General features: G+C 38.5%; 1 protein-coding gene across 1 annotated transcript; it reads right to left on the bottom strand.

Moving 5' to 3' along the window:
• Positions 1-1,165: 1,165 nt before the first annotated feature.
• On the bottom strand, positions 1,166-19,509 carry LOC133866376 (uncharacterized). Its single transcript, XM_062302884.1, has 11 exons — positions 19,491-19,509; positions 18,033-18,176; positions 17,827-17,948; positions 17,629-17,668; positions 17,454-17,545; positions 17,095-17,143; positions 12,638-12,713; positions 12,379-12,493; positions 11,526-11,626; positions 4,275-4,320; positions 1,166-1,817 (listed from the first exon to the last, which is right to left on the bottom strand). The coding sequence occupies exons 1-11, from the start codon at positions 19,507-19,509 to the stop codon at positions 1,767-1,769; spliced, it is 855 nt and encodes a 284-aa protein (XP_062158868.1). The 3' UTR covers positions 1,166-1,766.
• Between the last annotated feature and the right edge of the window lie 2,330 nt (positions 19,510-21,839).

Genomic DNA, 21,839 nt, shown 5'->3' on the forward strand with positions numbered 1-21,839 from the left:
TATATTGCTTGTTTGAATCATCAGATGTTCGCCCAAAATTGGGCAGTTTTGTCGAGTATTGAGATCATTATTGATGGGTATTGGCGTATTGCTAACCGAGGAGACGTTGGTTCTACATCCTGAAATTGAGATCTTTCTTGCCTCTTGATGGAAAATTTATTTATTTATTTATTTTTTTGAACTAACAGCATGTGCTATTAGAGGATCTGAAAAATTACATCTTGAGCAAAGAGGGACATGCCCCTCAAACTCTTAAGCCAGAAGGATCTGGCTTAAAAAACAGCTACCTATGCAGAATCCCAAACTTTACTAAATATACAATGAAGCCCCCCTTACAAAGAAAAATTCAATAAAATTTGAGCCACACATAGGCAAACTGTACCTAGGAACTAAGGGATACACAAACAAATCTAATAGAAGTCAATCCAAAGTCGCCGGAAGGAAACACTGCCGTCGCCGGAAAACGGCGCGTGAACAGCACGCGCCGGCCACCGGTAACCCACATGGCCGCAGCAAAGAACGCCGGAGCCGGAACACGCCGGTGGACCCAACTGAGTGGTGCGTGTCTCTCAGAAGCCTATGGAAAAGCGTAGATCTAACATCAAAGAAGCTTGACAAATAAGGCTCGGAAACGCTCCACAGGCGAGACAAAAACAACAAGATTCCCTACTGGACGCCTCAAGAACAACCACCTGTCAGAGAAACGCAAAGAAGACAAAGAAAAACAATAAATACCAACACAAAACTCCAAAGTCCAGAGAGGACTCGGAGAAGCAAGCTCCACAGCCCAAATGGCTGGGAGAATACTACCTCTCATGATACACATCATGGAGGAAACAAAAACTCCATAGCCCAAGAAGGCTAGGAGGCAACACCACCGGGGAAGGGAGGCAAAGAGCCTCCCTTCTCGGCGAACAACAAATAAGTCTGTGCGAGTCTGTGTTGAGAGAGAGAGAGAGAGAAAAAAAAGGAAATTTTTAAGCTATCTTGATGGAAAATTTATTGTATGTTAAATTAATCACATGTATAAACACTGTAAAACGAAAATAAAATGATTCTAAAGGAATAAATAGAGCCTTGGATATTTTATTATTATGCGCTGCAGCACTAGTATAGTATGGTAGATGAGATTTTCATGTGGCTGAAAAACAAAAGAACCATATAGAAATTCCCATCGGATTTGCTTTTGAATAATATGCCACAGTGATACGAAATTCCCATCTGATTTACAAAGAGGGGTAATGATTTTTTTCCATCATCATACCATATCATATTGGTGTATATCAACTTAACACCAAGACGCGCAAACTGTGGAACCCATATGTGTGAATTTTATACATGTGGCTCCTATATGTATGGATCCTACACTTTATGTGTCTTGGTGTAAACTTACGTCAGTGATGTAGAAATAATTGTTTAGGCTACAAAAGTTTTTTTTATTTGAGATAATTGAACCGTTAGTCCCTGGGGTTGGCCATAATTATTTTTCTATCTGTGGTTTAAAAAGTTAATGAGGTCCTCGTGGTAAACAATAATTACAAATCACTCTCTGGACCAATTTTCTATTTACTACGATAACAGATTCCATTAGTTAGCCACATCACACCCAATAGAAAACTGACACGTGTCCATTGTGATGCTGAAAATACCACACAAACCCAACCTGGAAACGTACTCAGCAACCCTGATCCACAACTGTGTAAACGGACAGCCACAAAAGCAGGTCCTCTTTCGAAGTTGGATTTTGCTATAGAACATGATGGACCTTATTTGTTAAAGAATAAACCCTTCTTCATTCCTTTCCTCTTCTCAAGAAACTGAAAAACACAATACAGTATGAGAAGGATAAGTAAATATTTGTAAGTGGAACCAAGTCTCGAAAGAACAAAATCTGGCAATACCAAATATCCAAAATGCAACCCTTGATCAAATTTAGCCCTCAAGACAAGAATGCATATTAAATAACTGACTAGGCCTACCGACCGCCATTGAACCGCCATCAATCGCCTATCACCTGTTAGAAATTATTGTTGTACAACTCTAATAATTTTTTTTAAAAAACTAATTATTGGATCTATTTTTCTACATGTGTGTCATAAATATCCAATAGTTGATACTAAAAAAGTTGTATGAAAGTTGTAAACGTATCATATCTCTACCGCTTCTCCCGAGTTCTAAACCTCCGATGGTTGGTTAGTCGGCATAAAAAATCTATACCGAAGTCGGTTCGGTTCAGTTAATTGAAATAGTTTTTTTTTTTTTTGTCAATTAACCAAATCACTACCTAACCAACCAAAACGAAATGAATTAACCATAGATAAAGCTGTGATTGATTGTCTACAAGTCTATGTATTGGGAAGACGTAGATAAGGTTGTGATTGTCTATTACTAGCTGTCTAAGAGTTGGAATTGAAGATGAAGGGAGAGATTGAGTAAAAGATAACTGGCTGTGTTGTAGTTGGTGATAAGATGGGGATAAGATAAGGTTACATGGCATTAGCGTAATGGACAACAAAATTTCAGTGAAATTTTGGCTGATTTTCAAGTCTACGTCCCTTCCTATACAACTCCTTAGCCATTAGATGACGAAGTAGTGCTTCTCTTATTTCTAAGCTCTTGACCCAATCGTTTCTTCAAGTTTGTCAACACCAGTAAGCTTTAGGAACTGCGGTTTTGGAAGAAAACAGCCAGTCTAGCACGGTAAGTCGTTACCTCATCTTTTGTGTATGCATTTATTTGTTTGCATCAAATCTAGCAGTGAGTGAGATAGCTAGAGACAGCGAAACGGGATACCTGCCGGTCGGATTAGGAATTGCCGTTGTGGAACTTGGAGATTTATTGGATAATTCTGCCTACTTCAACCGTAGGTCAGACACTGTATTTATAAGAAGAGAGTTAGTCCTTGGATAGGACTGTACAAAGCTATCGTGAAACCATAGAGAAGTCCTTTAATAGGACTATACAACCTATAGATAAGAGACCTAAAACTATATAACTTATAGTAGTAGAAACATAAGATAATGTAGAAACCTAAAGCTATACAATTTGTAGTAGAAACATAAGAGCATGCACTGAATCCATCTGGGCCAGGGGCTTTAAGAGGAGGCATTTGATGCAACGCCCTGGATATCTCCTCCACAGTAACTTCCGCCACCAGATTATCATTCATAGAGTCCGTTACCTTCTTGTCCAAGGCTTGGATGCACTGATCAACTTCAAGCTGAGTTCCCCCATTAAAAAGCTCTTGAAAATAAGATACAAAAGCCTCTTCAATCGCCTCCTTGGTTGTACACCTCTGACCACTGATGTCTTGTATTTCTAAAATCTTGCTCCGGCGAACATATTAAATACATAACCAACAAACTACCAAGGCAAGAAGAATACATATTAAATACATAACCAACTTAATGATTCTAGAAAGTTGTGAAATATATGAAATCCTCGTGTACATATTTCTCAACCTATATAAAAATATTTAAGCAATCTTCAGATTACGGAATTAGTGTTTAAATAGATCTGTCAACATATATTTGGGTACAGTGTCCAGATTGTCCAAATATTGGGCAGGCTGGAACTGACTTGGATTTAAATATGGACATGAGATTTTTCCTTACAGAATTATAGAAGTGTCCTGAACTGCTCTTTTCCAAGTTGTACATAGTCTGTTTAGAGTCTGACAGAAAATTAGAAGCCCTAGGTACATAAGAGGGTAAAGCTGGCTAGAGACAAATTTAATGCTAATGTATATGCTTTAGCTATTATCCATCCTTGCCCAGATTGCAGTCAACATTGAAAGAGAGGGAAGGATCATGGCAACCCAGAATCGTTGATATCCAGCAGCAGCCCCTCCTTGTGTTTAGGAACAACTCCGTTTCATTTTGCACATAGGAGATCAAGACGATCCCAGGGCTATGGGAAAGAGTATAGGTAACCCTAAATAAACAACTAAATAAGGGTGTCTCCACAAGTCTATATATTCTTTGATTTCGTACCTTGTAAGATCAGTATCACAATTAATGACGTCTGCAGGTTCCACACCTGAGCAGTAACTGATTTCATAGATGCATACAGAGATGCATCTACATTTTAAAAAGTACACACACACACAAAATGTATTTACAAAAACATACAATATACATGCATCTACATTTTAAAATGGAATATAGCAGTAGATGCAAAGAAAGAAAAGACAAAATTGACTGTTCTACATGGACAAAAGCAGAGTTCCATGTCATTATACCAAGAGGGAACAGCTAGAAAATGAAAAATTATACCCTTCGGATGAAAAATCTCAAGGTGAGCACAATCGTATCTCTAGAACTGCATAAGGAAAAAATAAAAACAAAAGCAAGCAGTCAGTCAAATTGGAGGGAGGGAGGGAGAGAGAGAGATCACCATAAACAGCAAACAACAAATGCAAATGATTATTAACAGAAACTTCTGAAACCGAGTAGTAAAACAACAACGATGCACCAGGTTGAGAAGCAAAGCTAATATTCAGATTTGTGACATCAATAATCACTCAAGAACTTAATTAGAAGCTATTCTCAGGAGGCAAGATAAATACGATAAATTGAAAAACATGCCCATTTTCTTTTTATTTTCGTCCATTTATTTTTTCCATTCTTATTTTTCATTAGTGTGGTGAGAGGATGCCATGATTTTGGGGTAGGGGGAGGGGTGTTTGCCGGGGTGGTTTGATGAGTAATAAAGCTAACATATAGCCAACCCCACCAGAAATATTGATCTTGGCCGAGGTCTTGGTGTGACAACTTTTTACAACCCAAGGCAAAGCCCATGGGTTTATTTTATTTAGTCTTCTTTGTTGTTAGTAATCAACATATTTTTATAGTTCAGATATTCAGAACACGGGCGGTGGTAAAGGTCCATGGTTCTGGTGATGGGTCTTCTTAAACACGAGTTATTATGCTTTTTTTTGAGGATTTTGTAATGCAACAAGGTGGAAGCCTAGAACATCTCCTCCTCCCCTTCCCTTCTTTTTCAACTTCGTGCTACTTAAAATCCATATAAACTTGCTAGCAAATTTGTTAGAAGAACTATCGAGGCCTAAAAAATTCTTACCTTGAAACCCTAACTCAACGCTCATCAACTAGCATCCAGTGTAACGACCAAGAGAAAGCAACAACCGCATTTGTGCTATTACTCTAAAAGAACTAGTCAAGTTGCAATTGAAACTCTCTAAAATCACTTATAAAGTTCAGTCTCACCAAGTAAGGGACAAATGTGGAATTTACACACCTACGAGCTCCTTTATAATCTACCTACTTTATGTGGGCTAGTCATATTTTCAATGAGTTATGAGGTGTTACATCCAGATTCCTAGAAACAGACCTAACACTCTTCTCAGGTACAATTCACGTCCCCATAACAGCCCAGAGTTTATTTTTCTTCCTATAACGTGCCTCTATCTTTGCAACTCTTGCAAAACCTAAACCCACATTTTTTTACCAAATTTTTTCACCAATTAGACCCAGGAAAAACACTGCTTAGATGACTGTCTATAATTGCTACACTGCAGTCCTTCATCACCTCTTATCCTCTTTCATTTCTAGCATCTCATACGCTATTAGCTAAGGCCAATTGCATACATTATACTAGGTACTTGTTTAATAGTTTAAATATGAGCCTTGAATAGATACAATTGCCACTGACAGTGAAAGTTTCTTGCTCCATCAACAACCAATTGTTTTTTTTTTTTTTTTGATAGGTAATAGCAATTTATTGAAAAGCGCTAAGGGGCGCAACCCTTATACACGGGAAGTATACAAGAGAGCCCTTAAGCGGGTCGAACAGAAAGTAAATTTAAGAAGTCTACAAAAGTAAAGACACTCAAACTACGATAAGGCGCTATCCAAGAGTATAAAGTGTTGAGCAGCCGCTTCCTTAGCTCCACCATAGGTGTCTCTACATCTTCAAACAGACGAGCATTCCGCTCCCTCCAAATACACAACAAGCATAGAGGAGCTAACCGCCAAACCTCTTTCGCCTGCCGACTCCCAATAGCCGCTCCCCAACTAATCAATAACTCCAACACCGAATGTGGCATAACCCACTCAACCCCAAATAAATTAAGAACGTAGCTCCACAGGGCCCGAGCTACCTCACAATGAAGCAACAAGTGATCAATAGACTCCCCACTTTTCTTGCAAAGACAACACCACTCCATTACTATAACATTCCTCTTACGCAAGTTATCATGAGTCAAAATTTTGCCCAAAGCTGCTGACCATACGAAGAAAGCCACCCTAGATGGAGCCTTAACACGCCAAATATTTTTCCAAGGAAAAGAAGGAAGAGAAGGGCCATCTTCCCTACAGAGCTCTACATAGAAGGAACTCACCTCAAATAAACCTTTTTTAGAGGGATTCCACACTAATCTGTCACCCTCACCATGCCGAATCGAAGTAGAATATAATCGGTCGAAGAGAGAGAGAACCATATCCATCTCCCAATCCTGGATATGTCTAGTGAAAAGAACATTCCACTGAACTACACCATTAAGGACCACCAAATTATCCGCAACCATCGCGTCTTTGTTCCTTACAATACAAAAGAGAGCTGGAAAGCATTGCTTCAAGGAACTATTCCCACACCACCGGTCAAGCCAAAAACTAATATTAGCTCCACTCCCCACTTCAAAACGAACAAAATTGCGGAAATCCTCACACCCCCTCCTAATATGTTTCCATACACCCACTCCAAAGGAACCCAAGACCTCTTTCGAGCACCACCCGCCCTTAAGACTTTGAAATTTGGTATCAATAACCAAACGCCATAAAGCCTCCCTCTCCCTACCATATCTCCATAACCATTTACCCAAGAGCGCTCGATTGAACTGGATGAGATTGTGAACTCCCAACCCACCTGCGTATAAAGGTGTACAAATCTTCTTCCAACTCACTAGATGGAACTTTTTCTCATCACCAATGCCTCCCCAAAGAAAATCCTTTTGGATTTTATCAAGACGATTAGCCACCCTCACTGGCATAGGAAACAAAGATAGGCAATAAGTTGGAATGTTGGAGAGCGAACTTTTGATAAGAGTCAACCGGGCACCCTTCGACAAGTACATCCGCTTCCAACCCGCCAACCTCCTTTCCATTTTTTCAATAACACCATTCCAAATAGAATTGGACTTGTAAGAAGCACCCAACGGCAAACCCAAGTAAGACATAGGCATAGAGGCAACCCTACATCCAAGAAGATTGGCCAACCTTTCAACCTCCTCTACCCCACCAATTGGGACAATTTCTGATTTTCCTAGATTAATTCTCAACCCAGAAGCAGCCTCGAATCCTAAGAAGATACATCTCAGGTGGCGAATTTGTTCTTCTTGGGCACCACAAAAGATCAAAGTATCATCAGCGAACAGCAGGTGGTTCACAACAAGTGCCTCTGAATCACTGGAACCCACTGAGAACCCTGTCAAATTACCCTGGTCCAATGCGGCAGTCAACATCCGACTCAACGCCTCCATAACCACCACAAACAACAACGGAGAAAGAGGATCTCCTTGACGCAATCCCCGAGAGCTATTAAAGAAACCCGAAGGGGTTCCATTAACAAGAATGGAGAATCTCACCGTTGAAATACAAAAACGTATCCAATCCCTCCATTTTTCCCCCAAACCGCATCTTTGAAGCAAATATAGCAAGAAATCCCAATTCACATGATCATAAGCCTTCTCCAAATCTAGCTTACACAGGAGTCCAGGTTCCCCCGATCGAATATGACTATCCACACATTCATTTGCAATAAGGACAGAGTCTAAAATTTGTCGACCTCCGATAAACGCATTCTGAGTGTTGGAGATAATCTTGCCCACAACGGACTTAAATCTGTTGGCAAGAACCTTAGAGATAATCTTGTAAACCCCCCCAACCAAACTAATAGGGCGAAAATCTCTAACATCCATGGCACCAGTCTTCTTAGGAATCAAAGAGACAAAAGTAGCATTCAAGCTCTTTTCAAACTTTCCACGAGAATGAAATTCTGCAAAAACATCCATAATGTCAGTTTTTAAAAAATCCAAGCACTTCTGAAAGAAAGCCGCAGTGAAACCGTCAGGACCCGGCGCCTTGTCACCATTCATATCCCTGATTACCTCCCACACCTCCTTCTCCTCAAAAGCTCTTTCTAACCAAATGCTCTCCTCCGCCTCAATGGATAAAAAAGATAGGCCCTCCACCCTAGGCCGCCACGAGCAATTCTCCAAGTACAAATTACTGTAGAAATGAACTAAGTGCTCCTTAATCTCCGCAGGATTTCTGGAAGTTATACCATTAATACTCATAGAGTCCACATGGTTGAATTTACGATGTGAGTTGGCCACCCTGTGAAAGAATTTTGTGTTCTTATCCCCCTCCTTTAACCACAAAGCTCTAGACTTTTGCCTCCAGCTTATTTCCTCAAAAAGAAGGGTCTTCTCCATCTCTCTCGCCATATCTACCCTTCGGACTTTATCATCCTCCTCTAGGCCACGTTGTTCTTCGATTAACTCCAGCTCTCGAATGCCCTCCAGTAATTCTTTCTTCTTTTTCCCTAAATCACCAAACACTTCTTCATTCCATTTCTTCAAATCAGCCTTCAAGGCCTTTAGTTTATTGGCCAAAACAAAGCTAGGAAGACCCGAAAACTCGTAAGACATCCACCACTTTTTCACCTGCTCAACAAAACCCTCGTATTTCAGCCACATATTTTCAAACTTAAAATACCTGTTTCCTCCTCTATTTGTCCCACAATCCAATAACAAAGGAAAATGATCGGAGAAAATTCTTGTCAACCTCCTCTGAGAAACTTCAGGAAAACGATCCTCCCACTCCGGAGAAATTAAGAACCTGTCTAATCTCGACCAAGTTTGATCTTCCTGGCCACTCGACCAAGTAAACTGGCCATCCTCAAGGGGAAGGTCCACCAAATTATGCAAGAAAATAAAATCAGAGAACTCTTCCATAGCTGCAGAAAAGCCAGCACCACTAGATCTCTCACTAGGAAAACGAACCACATTAAAGTCTCCCCCAATACACCAAGGCATCTCCCACCAACTCATCAGACCCGCTAATTCATCCCACAAATCCCTCCTCTCCCTGTCATCATTCGGACCATAAACCCCCCCAAAAGCCCAAACAACATTATCTCCAATGTTACGCAAAGAACATGCAACAGTAAATCTACCAATACACTCTTCCACTTTCTCCACCACCCTTCTATCCCACATTAACAAAATTCCACCCGACGCACCATTAGCACCCAGGTAGCACCAATCAACATAAAGGCAGCCCCATAAACTTCGAACCACCTCCCTCGAGATAACTGCCATCTTTGTCTCCACCAAGCAAACAATATCCGCCTTCCAAACCCTTAGAAGCCCTCTAATCTCCATTCTTTTCTTGATCGCATTAATCCCTCTAACATTCCACGTCAAGATTTTAGGCGTCATAAAAGCGAGATGGCCCCCTACCCTTATGCCTGCCTCTGTCCGACTGCTCCCCTCTCTTCTCATAATTTATAGACCAGGAAAGCCTATTAAGTTCCCTCTGTCCTTTCACCCCCTTAGCAGGCGAAAGCTTAGACTTAGGTTCAGCCAAAGAGAGATCTCTAGCCGCTTCAATCTCCTCAAACAAAGCCAGCAATCTGTCCTCAAAACGACCACAAGAAAGCCCAATAGTAGGATAAAACCTCTTAATTCTTTCTACCACCCATCTAGGCGACACCCTCTGCCCGTCTACATCCTCCACTGCCAAAGGAGTAATAACAATCGGTTCAAAACTCTCTAACATCCCCCCACCATTCCTAGCCTTATCTTGCAGCAAGAGTCCTTCAGTATAGTAATTACCCTTCTCAGCCACCATTCCTTCCCAGAGGCACTTCCCCACTAGAGGTCCCCCTGAACAAGCTTCTGGTTCGAGTCCCACTTTACCTTCTGAAGAGGAGAATACAACTAGCTCAAGACTACCTTCTTCCTGCCTCTGAGCCACAGAATCCACCCCAAACCCAGAACAACCCAGTCCAGCATTCACCAACGAGCTATTTACCTGAGAAGCCAACATCAGCCCTCCATCCTCTGCCAACAACTCCATACTGATTCCCATTTCAGCAACAGAACCCTTCTCTCCTAGAACGGTGGCCTCTCCAGCTAACGTAGATCCCAGCCCAGACTGACAGTAGCCGTTAGATTCCAGCCCAAGACCAACAGCTAGCTCCTCCAACTGACTATCAACGGGCTGAAAAACTTTCGGCACTCCTAACCCACCGCACAGCAACTCCTCGGACGCCGGAGAGAAATTCTGTTCCCCACTCCTCGAAGAATCCTCCCCCTTCTCCCTGCTCTGTCTCGTTCCAGTCTCCGGAATAGTTAGCCCCGGCTTAACTCTCCAAGCAGTCGAGGAAGACCGGTTCCGTGACTTCCGACGCTGATACACCCGACTGGGAGGACTTGGCTTACACGAAGCCTTCGAGATGGCCGGACACCTACCCAACGGCTTCGGCGGCCCAGCAGAAGAAGATGCACCCACGTCCATCGAGAACTGGCGAGTAGGAATAGGTCGCAGGACCGACCCAGCCTTATGCTTAAACAGAAACTTGGGCCTCTTGATGGGAAACTGCAAAGGATGGGCTGACTTTGGTGGACTCGAAGAGGTTCTATCGGGCAACAGGGAATTGGGCCGAGAGGGACTGGAGCCCAAAGAATTGGACCTACCCATCACCTCGTCTTCCAACTGACGCAGCCCAGCCAGACAAAACCTTATTTCCTCATGCAACGTCTCCAACGTCTTCCTGATGCTGCACAGCTCGAGGCAATCACTGACGTGTGACTTGCGTGGTGCAGAAGGCAACACAGAAGGGCTAGAGCCCTCTCCCCTACCCCTAAGGTCTGACACAGACACCCTATCCGACGACTCAGCCAAGCCTGCGTTTTGAATCTTTAGCCCTGCCGGATTCGGCGGATAGGGTGTTGAAAGAAGTTGAACAAATTTTATTAATTCAAATTTTACAGAACATAACTTCAACTCACTTTCCATTTTTGCATGCTTTAACAAAGCACATTTCAAAGGATCAGGAACATAAATAACCATGATAAAATCTCCTCTTGGAACATAGTTTATGGTACAGTTTATGATGCTATCAAATAACCAGTATATAAAAATTTCGGTATTGGTACTTCCTAGGATCTATCCATATTAACCAGTATATAAAAATTTCGTGCACTTCATGGAAATCTTCAAATACAGTAGGCTGCATTGTATTTAATATGGTGCCTTTAGTGAGAACAGAATGCTCGGAGTTTCGAAGATGTAGAGACTTCGGTCATAGAGTTGTGGAAGAATATGTTCAACGCGTTCGACACTTGGATATTTGCTCATCTTGTTATTTTTCTGCAGATTAGGGCTTCTCTTGTATACTCTTTGTGTACTAAGGTTGTGCTCCGTTGCAATTATTTAATGATATTGAAATTACTTATATAAAAAAAAAAAAAAACTGTATGAGAAACACTAGTTACATACCAGCTAATGTCAATCAAGTTGTTATCTGCTCGTAAGAGATGCTCAGCACCTCCAGAACCAGTTATCAAAAATTCTGTAGGATTTCCATAATGAATTGCAACCTAAACAAAGGAAAAAGAACAAAAATAAAATCAAGGACTACCTACAGCTTGATCATGAACAGATATATTTTCTTCTACAGCTAAATGCAACTCCACATCATAATGGATTTAACCCATGACGTCATCCTTTGGCCCTTGACATATTGCAAGATGTATTGCTAATTTTAATAAAACTTAGTTTAGCAGACAGGCATTATATTGTTAACCAATGATATGCAATTACATGCTAAATTATTCTTAGAAAAATATGGAGGATAACTAATTGTTTCTAAGGTTACAAAAACAGGCTGTGAACTAATAATTCTTATTCCTTCTTTCTTGAGTTTTTTGTACACTCATCTGCACCAATTAACATCAAATAGCTAATTGGAATTTAATACACTAATTTCCTTTACAATCTGAGGAAATTAGTCTATCGATTTAAACTAGGTCCTGATAGCCTAGGCTCATGGTACTGAGCAGGCTTGATTACACTTCAGATAAGGCTCACAGATAGAACAGGACACATCTTGCCTCACCCTAAATGCAAAGGAACTACTAACCATGAATTTATTCAAAAACTAATGGGGAAGAGATAAGTACCTGGATCTTCAGTTCACTCTTAGTTCTCCCAAAATCTTACAATAACCGACATCATAAGCCATAAACTTTTCAATATGCAAACCATCTAAACCGAAAATTCTTATACAATTTAAGATGGCCAAGCTCTTAATACCAAATATCTAAAACATTAAACAAGGAAGAAATCATACACTTGAGGTTGGTGAAAACTTTTCAGTGACTACAATGCCACTTGGTTCAGCACACTTGATACTGTAACCTTCCTTCTTAATTGCCAATGAAGCTGGTTCCCATATATCAAGATACCTAGTCGGTAAAAAATTGTATAAAAAAATTTGCTAAGCCTCTACACACAATGGAAGTTAAATGGGGGGGTGGGGGTTGCTCCCTCAGCAAAACAATAAACACGTTGGAAACACAGAGTAGTAACTTGGGGATTTCCATTGAAGCCATACTGACAGGAATACTTTATATGAAGCTTGACCACCAAAAATAGTCTTCTCTATGTGGTTTTGCATTTCAGAATCTGTAAAAAAGTTGAAAATAATTGTAATTCTTTCAGGTTTTGCCGTATATACCTGAAAAACTTAGCAATATAATACCCCGAGGTTCTCGAGAACAATTATATGCCATGAAAAATGTGCAAGCACCGAAATAGAGTTTACTTCTAGTCAATAGAAAAGATAAGGTATCAAAATAGATACAATGGCTATCATATTAAATGGAAAAGAAAAGGGAACTTAAATCAAAGAGAAGTATAATGTAGGCTACCCACAACAAAAGAAGACATCCATACTTTAACACCTCAATGCAATTGAAAACAAAACAAAAAAAAGTTCATCATTTTGTATGCTACTACTGTACAGAAATGTCTTGCAAAGTCAAATTTGTCCAACCATGTTACGTATTCCAATTTTGCCAGTTGCCTGAGAAGAACTGGGCCTAAAAAAAGGGAGGAAAAAATGAGTCCCAACTTACGAAACAAGATAACTTATTACTTTGTCTTTTCATCGTGTATACCTAGGTCACCTATTTGAGAAGCAGAAACAGGATATGATGCAAAGCAGAAAAGAATGAAGAGATGCCAAATACATATAATAATAGGAAATCTCATTTGAAGCTCTAGACTGAGGTGCTATTGAGATATTGAACCCTAATTGTATCCCATACACATTCCAAAGTTTGACTATTAATTGGAATGCGGTTTTAATGTAACATGAAAAACCTAAAGAGAATCCAGCCAGAATTAACAAAAGTATGAGGAATGGAAAAGCGATCCAAAAATCTTGACAATATATTTTGTAGTTTTTTTCTCTTTTCCTTTTCGTTTCACAATAAAAAATATTATTAGATTTCCTGCATGTTCTAGAGAAGCAATTCTCCAAAACTTCTCCACATTGATTCATAAAAAAGTTCTCATGGAAAGTTTGGCTGTGGTGCAGTGAGACAAATTTCATTAAGTATGCCAAACAAGCAAGAGAGGAATACAAAGCCTAAGTCAATGCATAAGGAAAACAACTGCCCCAAGGTATGTTCTCCAAGCTCTAAGGGGGGTTTTGGAGTTCGAAATTTAATCATGTTCAATCGAGCCCTTCTAGGGAAGTGGTTATGGCATACGGCATTATGCATACGAGAGAGAGAGAGAGATGCTCTCTGGAGAAAGGTAGTGGCTGTTAAATATGGCAGTCAGTGGGGTGGGGTGGGTGGTGCTCTAATGAAATCCTTGGGTCTTATGGGGTGGGTCTCTGGAAATTCATTAGGAGGGGGTGGGAAGAGTTTTCCAAAGGTACTAGATTCAAGGTGGGTGACGGCTCCAAAATTAGTTTTTGGCACAACGTGTGGTGTGGGGAACGTTCCTTTAAGACAAAGTTTTCAGGGTTGTATAGCATTGCCTCCCTTAGGGATACTTTCGTGGCTAATCATCCTCAGTTCTCTAATGGCTCTTCTCGGTGGAATGCTAATTTTGTTAGAGCGGCGCATGATTGGGAGTTGGAATTCTTTTCCTCGTTCTTCGATCAGTTATATTCCATTAGGCAAGAACAAGATGGTGTTGACAAACTTTGTTGGAACCCCTCCAACAGGGACAGAGCCAGAAAGTATTTTGAGCAGGGGCCAAGGCATTTTTGAACCAAAAAAAAAAACAATAGAATATAATAGCTTTCACATGTCAAATTAGGTGGTTTCGTGGACTGTTTTTAATGGGGGCTGTTTCTATTTTGGGTTTTGGGGCTCTCGAGGGTTTTGGGTGGTGTTGGGTTATGGGGTTTTTGAGGGTCTTCTTGGGTTCTGCTTTATGGGCTAGCTGGGCTCTTCCTTTGTATACTCCCTGTGTACTAAGGGGCGCCTTACGCTTTTTTAATGAAATTTCTACTTACTTATCAAAAAAAAAAAAACATGTCAAATTATCCGATCAATTGTTTAGACTTATAAACTATAATAACTAATATTCTCAATATTTAATAACCATAATATCCAAATTACAATACCACTTACATTAAGGATTGAGCTTTGAAAACTAACCTCAAAAAGCGTGACTTGCGTCGAGTGATTTTGCACTGCTTCTGTGTTGCGATATAAATGATGTACTGTGTCATAAAAATCAAATTAAATTAACAATTTCCAAAATTAAAATTTTATAATATTGTAAAGTAAAAACTGAAGAAAATAATAAAAAAAATCGTCAACAAGACATTCAATAATCACTGAACAAACCATTTAAGCTATTTAATAATTCTCACCCTTACCCAATTTTTCTTTTTTAATTAACCCATTAACTCTACTTAGACTACTCTTCCGATCCACAACTTCTAAGTCATCATTCACAAATATCATGATTCAATAAGACAAAGCTCACTTTTTTTAAAGGGTTAAAATTTTCTCAAATTTCAAATACCACTTTAAACATTATTATAATTTATCAATAATACAAATAATCATTCTCACTTTTTTCAACTTCTCCCGTTTCCGGAGGAAAAGTTGGTGGTTTTGAACTTTAAATTTTTCTCAATTTTAAACTAAGTCTTTTATTCAGAAGAGGCTAGAGAAGAAGACAAATTTCTTCTTAAACAGTGCAAATCTGAGAAAAGAAAAGAAGAATTTGTCTTACTTTTTGTTTTTGACTTCTTGTTTTTTATTTGGACTTTTCTTGGTTTCTACATTCTACGAGTTGGCCAGGCTAGTTAAAGACTTATTTAATTTTTTCTTCAATTTGTCTGACTCTTGTCTTCTTCTCTAGCCCCTTCTAAGTTCTTCCCTTCTTGGCTTCTCTTTTCTCTAGACTTTCAAATTCTTCCAAACAGTGAGTCTTCCGACTCTTCCTCTTCCCGTTTTCAGTTCTCCCCAATTCATGTTTCAGTTTTCTTCTTCTTTCTTAAGTTCTTCACCATATGACTGGAAAAATTGAAGAAAAAATTAGGGATTTGAGAACTTACAGTGATATTGCGCTGGCTACGTTACAGAAGAAGCACAAATCGGTTGTTTTCCCAGACTCTACGCATTGATGGGCGATAGATCTATTCTCCCACCCGGTGCTGTGCTTGGCTGTGGAGTTTGATTTAGCGTGCAGTGAGTTTAGGATTTGGAGGAGAGTACTGAGTAGTGGAGAAGGTATTCTTGTTTTAGTTTTTTTTTTTTTTTTTTAATTAAATATTAAAAATTCTTGATTCAGTTGTTTGGCTAGAAAATTGCTTGACGGCGGCATTTGATATTTATAGCAAATCTGTAGATTGAAGAGGGCCTATTTTTTTTTTTATTTATTTTTTTTTTTTTAGGGTTAATTGGTTAGGCAAAAAATTTAATTGGGTAAGGGCCAACATCATTTGAGAAGGGGCCAATGGGCTAGAATTGTTTTTTTTTTTTTTTTTCATCCTTATAAATTTTTTTTCTTCAAGAAATTGGGGGGAGGCCATGGCCCCTGCCGGCCCCCCCCCCTCCTCCGTCTCTGCCCTCCAACAAAGGGTTGTTTGATGTAAAATCGTTCTATAATATCTTATTCCCCATGACAGCAATCCCTTCCCTTGGAGGTGTATTTGGCATAGAAGGACCCCTTTAAGAGTAGCTTTCTTTGCTCGGTCAATTGCTTTAGGTAAGATCCTTACAATGTACAACTTAAAAAAGCAAAAAATCATTGTAGTAGATTGGTGTTATATGTGTGAGTTGGAAAACCGTTAACCACCTCTTGCTCCATTGCGATATAGTTAGTGCCTTATGGTACTATATTTTCGATCTTTTTGGCTTAGCTTGGGTCATGCCTCGTCTGGTGAGAGATCTCCTCGTTTGTTGGAGAAGAAAGACTGGTAATTCTTTTAGTGAAGCGTTGTGGAAGATGATCTTGTTTTGTTTGATGTGATGCATGTGGAGAGAAAGAAATGACCGAAGCTTTGAAGACAATGAGAGGATGGTGGCAAAGCTAAAGACCTTATTTTTCCATTCCCCTTTTCGATGGATAGCTGCTTATGATTCTTTGCACATTTATAGTTTTCATGACTTATCTCTTTTCTTTTTTGGATTTAAATGTTTCTCTTGTATACTCTATGTGTACTTACTTGGGTGCACACTTTGATTTTTAATGAAATTCATATACTTATATATATATATATATATATATATATATATATATATATATATATATATAGAGAGAGAGAGAGAGAGAGAGAGAGAGAGAGAGAGAGAGAGCTTGATGAAAAAACAAAAAAAAACAACACAACACACGATACTCCAAACAATGCCTTTCCCCTTACTAAATTTAGGACACCAGGCAAAATAGCACTAGAAGTGAGATCACCCCGACACAAAGAATCAGGGTAGATGAGTGCAAAAGGGAAATAGCGTCCATAACTTAAATGAAAGACATTGCAAGACCAAATCTAAAAAATTCAAACTTGATTCATCAGAACATAATTACTTACCACAAGTGATCTTTTTATGCTCATTGGCAAAAACCTTTACAAGCTTTCCCTGCATTCACAAAGAAAAAAAGTTATTAAATAATCAAGCAGTAGAACTTTGCAACAATTCAAAATGCCCAGATTTAAAAAGCCTACTGTCTAAAAAAAATAAATTTAGGAGACCCTCTATAGGCACGGATGATTTAAAAAGCAGTTCAGACATTATATATTTTAATAACTTGTTTCTCATATCTTCAAGCCTCAACTCATACTTGGAATTTGCAACACGAAAAAGAGAAGGAAAGGTTAAATAACCACATCTAAAGTCCTAGTATTTTAAAATACGTTGGACTGGCTATACAGTATCAGAGAGACAATACCTTGCGCTTCCTGTTATCCAGAGGCTGCACTTCAATAGCCAGGTATGTATCAACATCATCGGCTGTGACAGGATAGTTTGGTTGCTTTGCTCCTGTCATCAGAAACTCCTTAAGACCCACATTTCCAGATAAAGATACAAATGAAACACAAAAGATGCGCTCAAGGAAAAAATACCATCGATGTAATTAACAGATCCATCTTTGTGCCGTACCCACTAGCAGTGGAAAAAACATCACAAGATTATATATTAGTATTAGTATCAAAAATAAATATTCCAGAGCATTGTGTGTTTCACGGTGCATCCAAGGGATTCCTGTCACTAAAAGCACCAAACAATGAGATAGATTCAAGAATGGATCCTGAAAAATGCACCTCAAAGTTACAACTTCTTGTTCCATTAATAGAAAATCCATTTGCCTGGATTTCCCGCCCTGGAAAAGCTTCACCTGATATTTGAAGGTTCTCTACTGCTGGTAATGGATCATCATCTGCAGCTGCATATTGGAATCTAATCAATCTAAAATAGCCACCTGCAGTGCTGAGACTGAACAGCAAAACCAATAGATAATAGATGTTACCCTCAGAAAATGAAGAAGAAGGCTCTTCAAGTACTGGTGGTAGGTAAGGAGAATATGAGGAGCCGGTATCGTCAATTGCGGTTGTGTAAGGTGGGTTTCCTAAAGTCCAATTTGCTGAAGATTCTCCTTCACTCTGGTTTCGCTCTGATCATCCATCTCTGTATTGCTGACAGGTTCTCAAGGAAAATAAAATGATTCAAAGGAAGAAATGGAGCCCAGGATATTCGAGAAATGCTACATGTAATTAAATTTTTTCAAAAGCCTTGTTAACTGTGTAGCTTATTTATTAGAGATTACTAATATAATTGATAAAAAAAAAATACTACAAGTACAAATAAATATATTTCACATCATCTTAGTAAGACTCCCTTTTAAAAATGGAAGTACTTGTAGTATTTCTCATGATATTTTATTACTATGCACTGCAGCACCAGTATAGTATGGTAGATTAGATTTCCACGTGGCTGAAAAACAGAAGAACCATATGGAAATTCCCATCTGATTTACTTTTAACATGCAACAGTGATACGAAATTTCCATCTGATTTACAAAAAGGGGTAATGATTTTTTTACATCATATCATATTAGTGTATATCAACTCTACACCAAGGTGTAAACTTATGTCAGTGATGTAGAAATAACTGTTTAGGTTACAAAAGTTTTTTTTATTTGGGATAATTGCACCATTGGTCCCTGAAATTGCTATAATTATTTTTCACTCCATGTGGTTCAAAAAGTTTATGAGAGGTCATCATAGTAAATAATAATTACGAATCACTCTCTGGACCAATTTCCCATCCACTAGGTTAACAGATTTTGTTAGTCAGCCACGTCACACCCAATAAAAAACTGACACGTGTCCATTACAATAAAAAAAAAACTAATAAAAATATTAATAAATAAAATAAAATATTTGTTTTTTTTTTTAAAAAAAAAAATACAAAGGGGTGGCTATGGCAGGCCACTCTCGGCCAATGGGGGTGGCCACGCACTACCCCTGGCCACCCCCAAAGAATTTTAGGGGTGGCCCAAACGCCACCCCCAGCCCCTAGGGGAGGTCGGGGCCAGCCCGACAGGTTTCTGGGGTGGCGCGCGGCCACCCCTTTGTATTTTTTTAAAACTAATATTTTTTATTTATTTATTAATATTTTTATTAGATTTTATGTTTTTTTTATTGTAATTGACACGTGTCAACTTCTTATTGGATGTGACGTGGCTGACTAACATAATCTATTAACTTTTGGATGGAAAATGTGTTCAATGATTGATTTGTAATTATTATTTATCACGAGAACCTCCCATGAACTTTTTAAATCACAGGAAGTGAAAAGTAATTATGGCCAACCCCAAGGACCAACAGTGCAATTATCCCTTAATTTATTCTCTCTTTCGTTCTTTCTTTCACTCTCTCTCTCTCTTCCACACAGTTGTTGTTTTCAATCTCCCTCTTCATCTTACCCGTTCCTATCTTCCCCATTCTCTCTTCTGCAATTCGAACCAAGAGAGCAAAAGGTTGAGAGAGTGGAAGATTTTAAAGCCAGAAAGAGAGAGCGAGAGATTGAGAGAGAGAGAGAGCCCATGAGAGAAGGAGATTTTCTGGCCTTGGGTGGTGCGGTTTGGTCGCAGTGGTGGTTGGGCCACTATTGTCGTGTGTGGGCAACAGCTGGAGTGGCGGATCGCAGCTCAGTTTCGGCAAGCTTTGCTAGTGGTTTGTTCATGTAGTTTCTTGGTGTCCAACGGAGCTCTGCCTTTCATTTTCTGATTTTTGGTGGAGGCAAAAATTTGTTTAACCCTAAAAAAAAAAAGGAAAATAATATTTAAAGTAAGTAAATAGTGTAATAGATAATGGAGTTTGTGTTGAAAAATGAGTAGGTAAAATATAAAAGAGAGCTTTTTGAGTAGCTAAAATGGCTGACTACTTGGAGATGCTCTTAATAGTTTGACGTGATATGTCCCAATAAATTATTAGATGAAATATGGATAGAAGTACCAACAACGTTTATCAAATATCTACATGTATTCTTAAGAATTTGACCCTTAATTATAAGAATAATGATATTATTCACACCCATTTCATACCGATATATTGATGTAGAATGTTTTAAGTTGTTTCTCTTTTTATTTTTAAATTTTTTAGTATTAGACATAGAAAAATCAATTAAAATACATTATATTAACGGATGCAAAAAGAGTACATTCCTCTAATTATAAACCATTATGGCACTAACTATTGAAGGACTTGCCTCTGACGCTAAAGAGACTACCACCGTCGAAGAATCTTGCCCAAATTCGTTCATTTTTCTTTTTCTTTTTCTTTTTACAAATTATAATATTACAAAAATAAGAGCTCAAAACTCCGGTAAAGCCCAACATTATATAACCCGAGAGAGCAGAAATTAAGCTCAATATACTGATGTCAGCTTTGAGCCTGGATCGACCTTAAAACAACACTATAGTCGACTAAGTTAGGGATTCATTTTCCGCCATGTATGCAACCTTGTCAATGGTAACACTAACTGGTTTTGCCCAAAAAAACGCACAGATAGGATAAATCATCAACAATACAGATGGCGGAGGAACCAGGATGTGACTCAAGAAGCCCAAACTTTGATGCTTGTTCGAAGTTCTAACGAGTATAAAAATAACAAAAATATCATTCAATCTTATGCAATTCCTTTTAATATGTATTAAAAGAAATGTCCGTTAAAAAACGCACGACTAATCATATATATATATATATATATATTCAAACACATGATTAATCATTGAACTTAATATTATCGTTTTTGAAAGTATCGTACATTTAGTCATTTCCTATGCCTAATGGCACTAATTAGGTGGTAATTTAAAAATAGCACGTCTACATTTTTTTAACTAATCCATATAAATATTTAACTTAGTTAAAAATATTATAAAAATGTAATTAATTTTATATGTAAATGCAAATCAAACCTTTTTTTTTTCCATGTCCATATAAGAAGGGGATAGTAGATTCGAACTAGTGTCATCCGCTTCATGAGGCATGGCCCCCACAAACCTACACAATCAATAGTCTTCAGATAATGTTTGTATCCACGCTATTTGAAACCAGATTACTTCTAACATCAAAATGTAGATATATAAGAAAAAGTATACATATTCCTCATTCTACCACTTAATTGTCAATATTCCTTTAAAATTATTAAAAATTGTCGATATATCTTCCAATTACAAAAATACCCCTACTAAAAAGAAAAAAAAAAATGGCAACCCGCCTCAGTGCCAAGGGTTTGGTGTACAGTTGGTCTTCACTTTTCTTTTTCTTCTTTTTTTTTAATAATTTATTAGGATATATTTTTTTTTTCTTAAATCCTTCTGAAAAATTAATTAAAAAAACATTTTTACCTTTTTCCAGAACAGAAGGGAAATATTGTCAATTTTTAGTAGTTTTTAAGGAGACATTGACACAAATTTTTTAGCTTGGGAAGACATTATCAATTGACTAGTAGTTTGAAAGGAGATACGTACTTTTCTGAGACATATATGAATCGTGATGTCTAGAACCAAGTTTTAGACAAGTTACTTCCAAGTTCCAATTTCGAAGATGAAGAAATTAGACAAGGGATGCCTGAAAACTAAGAAACATGTAGAAACAACTTTTTTTTAGTCTAAAAAAAAAAAACCACACTTTGCTCTTCCAGTAAATTACGTTCTGATTAGAGCAAAGAGATGCGTGGAAAATTGGTGCGTGCACAGATATGTGGATATACACATGCATGAGTGTGCGCCCAGAGAGAGAGAGAGAGAGAGAGAGGATACTACAGCATG

Source organism: Alnus glutinosa, chromosome 4 (genome assembly GCF_958979055.1).
Source record: "Alnus glutinosa chromosome 4, dhAlnGlut1.1, whole genome shotgun sequence".
Classification (NCBI taxonomy): Eukaryota; Viridiplantae; Streptophyta; class Magnoliopsida; order Fagales; family Betulaceae; genus Alnus; species Alnus glutinosa.

Bases quoted from the DNA above. Each gene is read 5' to 3' on its own strand.
- LOC133866376 (XM_062302884.1), bottom strand. The intron at 17,669-17,826 runs GTGCATTTTTCA...TTCCACTGCTAG, and splicing joins CAAGAAGTTGTAACTTTGAG to TGGGTACGGCACAAAGATGG. The intron at 4,321-11,525 runs GTATGTAACTAG...TTCCTTATGCAG, and splicing joins AACTTGATTGACATTAGCTG to TTCTAGAGATACGATTGTGC.